General features: G+C 50.8%; 1 protein-coding gene across 1 annotated transcript in view; it reads left to right on the top strand.

Moving 5' to 3' along the window:
* Nucleotides 1-731: 731 nt before the first annotated feature.
* B3GNTL1 (UDP-GlcNAc:betaGal beta-1,3-N-acetylglucosaminyltransferase-like 1) overlaps nucleotides 732-4,236 on the top strand; it is a 95,713-nt gene continuing 92,208 nt past the window's right edge. Inside the window, exons 1-4 of the mRNA XM_012656363.1 lie at nucleotides 732-776; nucleotides 889-933; nucleotides 2,495-2,611; nucleotides 2,710-2,809. Of these exons, the coding sequence (XP_012511817.1) occupies nucleotides 732-776; nucleotides 889-933; nucleotides 2,495-2,611; nucleotides 2,710-2,809 (307 nt within the window). The remainder of the gene's footprint in view (nucleotides 777-888; nucleotides 934-2,494; nucleotides 2,612-2,709; nucleotides 2,810-4,236) is intronic.

Raw genomic sequence — 4,236 nt, 5'->3', positions numbered from 1 at the left:
AGCCGCAGAGGACAGTCCCTGGCAGAGGACAGTCCCTTGCAGCCGCCCAGGTCCGCCGGCGAGTGCAGTTTTGGGGCCACGCAGCCAGCAGCGATGCTCGCTGACCCGAACCCGCCCGCAGGAACTGAGCCGGCCCCCCCAGTGCCCGCAGCACAGGCCGGGGTGGGGGTCCCAGGAGACTTGCGGAGCCCCCGGAGGGAAGTTCCGACGGCAGAACAGCGGCCCCTGCGTTCCCGGAAGGGAAGGTGCTTTAAGGACGAGCCCCGGTCCCCCAGAGCCCGTTTTCAGTGCGGTGCTCGCCGGGGCTGCGGGGACGCACAGCAGGGCGAGGCCGGCGGGCTCCCAAACCCCCCACTGCGTGCGGAAAGGCGCCCCGGCCTCTCCTCGTCCCCAAGGCCAGGCGATCACCGCTCTGACGAAATCGGGCGTTTCCGACGGCCGCTCGGCGACCTCCGAGTGCCACCTCCGCGCCGCCACGGCGCGCAACACCTGGCTCGCTGAGGCCTCACGGCGCGTGACCAGGCGCCTGGGCGGGGCCGCGGAGCAGCGCAAAAAGCGACCCCGGGCAGAAGACCCGCCGGGGTCAAAGGGCAGGGCGGGAGCTCAGCGGCCGCCGCGCGCGCACTTCCGGGTGTGAGAAGCCCCGCCCCCTGCGCTGATGGGAGGCCGCCCCGCCTCCTGGAGCCGCCCGCGCACGCGCCGAGGTGGGGGCGGGACGGGGAGCGCGCGCCATGCAGGCCCAGGGGGACGCCGCGCCCGGCGCCGGGCCCCGCGTGGTAGGTGCGGGGCGGCCCCTGCCGCCGCACCCTTCCTCACCCGCGTCCCCCGCCCTTCGCCGCCCTCTTCCCTCTCGGCCCCTCCTGCCCTGAGGTCCTCCGCTTCCCCTGCTCGGGTCTCCCTCTCCGCCTCCACCTCCCGCGCTCGCCGCCCGAGGTGCGTGGGCGCCGGCGGGACGCAGGTTCTAAGCGGAAGGCGTTCCGCGGGGGTCAGAGGAGCCGCCGGGGCCGCGCGTGGCCGGGGTCCTCAGGGCAGGTGGCTCTACTGGGCACGTCACCGCGAGCGCCTCACACCGTGCCCCGTTCGCCCTCGGGCGTGGGGACGCGGCCTTGCGGGGCCCCGGGCGGGCCGCGGCGCACCTGCCCCGCGCACCTGCCCCGCGCACGCGGGAGCCGACCGGGAGCCACCCCGGCGCTGCGGGGCTGGCACTAGCGCAAAGGCTCAGCGCGGGGCGGCTCGTTCTGTTTTTTGTGCCAGTCTTGCTAAAACCGGGCACGGAGGTTCATCAGGGTCTGTCTCTGACAGAAACTCACGTTAGGTTTGGTGTTGCAGAGCTTGAAAAAAATAGTCTTTCTTTCTTTTCTTTTAAAAAGTAAATGCAAAGTAAAGTAACTAGGTAAAGAAATGAGAGGCTTTTATAGAACTGAGTCCGGGAAGGGATACGACCGTTGGGTCAGCTGCTCAGAGTGAGGTTTCGTGTGGGAAGAGCTTGCCCGAATTACCTTTTCGACAGTCGTACCTGTCAGCTTTTCATAACCGTTTGAATTTAGTATTGAAGAATACCTGTGTTATGTAGACAGAGACAATGCACACATGTACACGTACACACGTGTGTTGTATAGGTGTGCGTACGTGTGTAGCACACCTGGCTGGCCTGTGTTTTTCTTGTTTAGGAATTTGCCCACTTTTGTTCAGTAGCTATGAAGTCAGGGTGCGGACGGACGGACTGTGACTTGTATGGATACTCTGTATCACCTAATACCATGTGTGAATTTAAGACAATTCCTGTCATCAGTTATTTTGTTGATAGTCAGGTACCACTGGTTTTACTCCATGCCACTTAAGAAATTTTTGCTTTAGTCTTGGCCTGCATCAGAAAAGCGCAATGCTGGGGCCAGACCAGACCTACTAAGTGCAGAACAAGGAATGGTCTCATGTCCCGTTTTCTCAGCTGGGTCCTTCGAACAACCTCCCCCCGCCCCATAGTTTGTTAAAGCATTGTTTAGGAGGCTACTTCAAGGGGTTACTTTGTTGTAGTTTGCTGAAATGCTTATTCCACCGAGAAAATGACCAGTTATTTTCAGGAGTGGGTGGGAAGGTTCACAGATGCTTGTTTCAACCAAAATGATAATGTTCTGACTAGTGCTTGGAAAACACATGAATGTACCATTGAATTAGGAACAATTTTGATGCCTTTCAGATTGTTTTCCCCTTTCAAAAACGTAGGGAAGACCAATTCAGGGAAATCTAAGACATGGTAAATCTTATGGAATAAAACAGTGTTAAGAGCTTGGAGGGAAGGAGTAGACACCTTTTGTTTGTCAGAGAATATGCTTTCGCTGGAGGCCTTATTCTGGGTTATTCTGGGTTGTTCTGTGAGCCGGGCCTTGCCATTTGAAAATGAGCATTGTGTGGATGGGAAGGGGAAGTACCTTAGAGTAGTGGGAAGGGAGCTGAGTTTTCACACTTCTGTTACTCCCTTTCTTTTGAATTCCAGTCTATTATCCTCCCAGTCCACAATGCCGAACAGTGGTTGGACGAGTGCTTGAATTCTGTTTTGCAACAGGACTTTGAAGGCACCATGGAGCTCTCTGTATTTAATGATGCCAGTAAGGTATTCGTGAACTTTCTCTTGGGTGATTTAGCCTTAGTATAGGTCACGTCTGACTGTTCTGGGGGAATTTTCCTAACCTGCCAACCCCATGCTTTCAGGACAAGTCTGGGACTATCATTGAAAAATGGAAAGAGAAGCTAGAAGGTTCTGGCATCCTTGTGGTCATTGGAGGGCACGATTCTCCTTCTCCCCGAGGAGGTAAGTAAATGTGTTCAGTTGATTAAGCCATAATTTGTGGTTTCTTATCAACTTACATACTTAAATAGTTTTATGTTGTTCAAATACTGGAAAAAAAGTATCATGGTGATAAGTACGTTTACCACTTATTCACAACCTACGAGACCTAAATTCGTTATTCTTTGGTAGGGATTTGTTGCTATGGTCTGAATGTTCATGTCCCCTTCCAAATTCACTTGTTGAAACCTAACCCCCACTGTGATGGTGTTAGGAGGTGGGGGCTTTGGGAGGTGGTTACCTCGTGAGACTAGAACCTCAGGAATGAGATTAGTGCCTTTATAAAAAAGGTCCCAGAGAGCTTACTCGACCCTCACCAGACACCGAATCTGCCAGTGCCTTGATCTTGGACTTCTTAGTTTCCAGAACTGTGAGAAATAAATTTCTGTTGTTTATAAACCACTCAGTCTGTGGTATTCTGTTACAGCACACAGATTACTCCAGCCCTATGCAACCACTAATCTACTTTGTGTCTCCATAGATTTGCTTATTCTGGACATTTCATGTAAATGGTATCATGTAATATGTGCTCTTTTGTAACTGGTTTTCATTTAGCATAATATTTTAAGGTTCATCTATGTTATAGCATGTATCAGTACTTCATTCTTTTTTATGGGAGAATAATATTCATTGTATGTATATATCATATTTTGTTTATCCATTTATCAGTTGGTGGACATTTGGGTTGTTCTGTTTTTTGGCTATAGTGAACAGTGCTGGTATGAACATTTGTGTGCAAGCTTTTGTTTGAACACTGGTTTTCAAACCCTTTGGGTATATGCCTTGGAGTAGAATTCCTGGGTCATATTGTAATTCTGTGTTTAACATATCCAACTGCCAAACCACTTTCCACCATGGCTGCACCATTCCACATTCCCGCCAGCAATGTAAGAGGGTTCCAATTTCTCCATATCCCCATCAACACTTGTTATTTTCTATTATTTGGAGGTTTTTTTATGGCCATTTTAGTGGGTATGAAGTGTATCTCATTGTAGTTTTGATTTGTACTTTTCCCTGTTGACTAATGTTGTGGAGCATCTTTTCATATGCTTTTTGACCATTTGCGTATCTTCTTTGGAGAAATAGCTATTCAAATCTGTTGGCCAGTTTTTAATTAAGCTACTTGTCTTTTCATCGTTGAGTCATAAGAGCTCTTTATATATTCTGGATATTAGAGCTTTATTAGATATAATTTGCAAACATTTTCTCCCTGCATTTGAGTTATCTCTTTACTCACTTGAGAGTGGCCTTCGATGCACAAAAGTCTGTGATTTTGGTGAAGATGAAATCCATCTCGTCTGTTTTTTCCTTTTGTGGCATGTGCTTTTGATGTCATATCTAAGAAACCATTACCAAATCAAGGTCATGAAGATTAACCCATGCGTTTTCTT

This window comes from Propithecus coquereli, unplaced genomic scaffold, assembly GCF_000956105.1.
Source record: "Propithecus coquereli isolate 6110/MARCELLA unplaced genomic scaffold, Pcoq_1.0 Scaffold501, whole genome shotgun sequence".
Lineage (NCBI taxonomy): Eukaryota > Metazoa > Chordata > Mammalia > Primates > Indriidae > Propithecus > Propithecus coquereli.
Note: the sequence above shows the minus strand (reverse complement) of the source record. Positions and strands in the feature narration are given on the sequence as shown.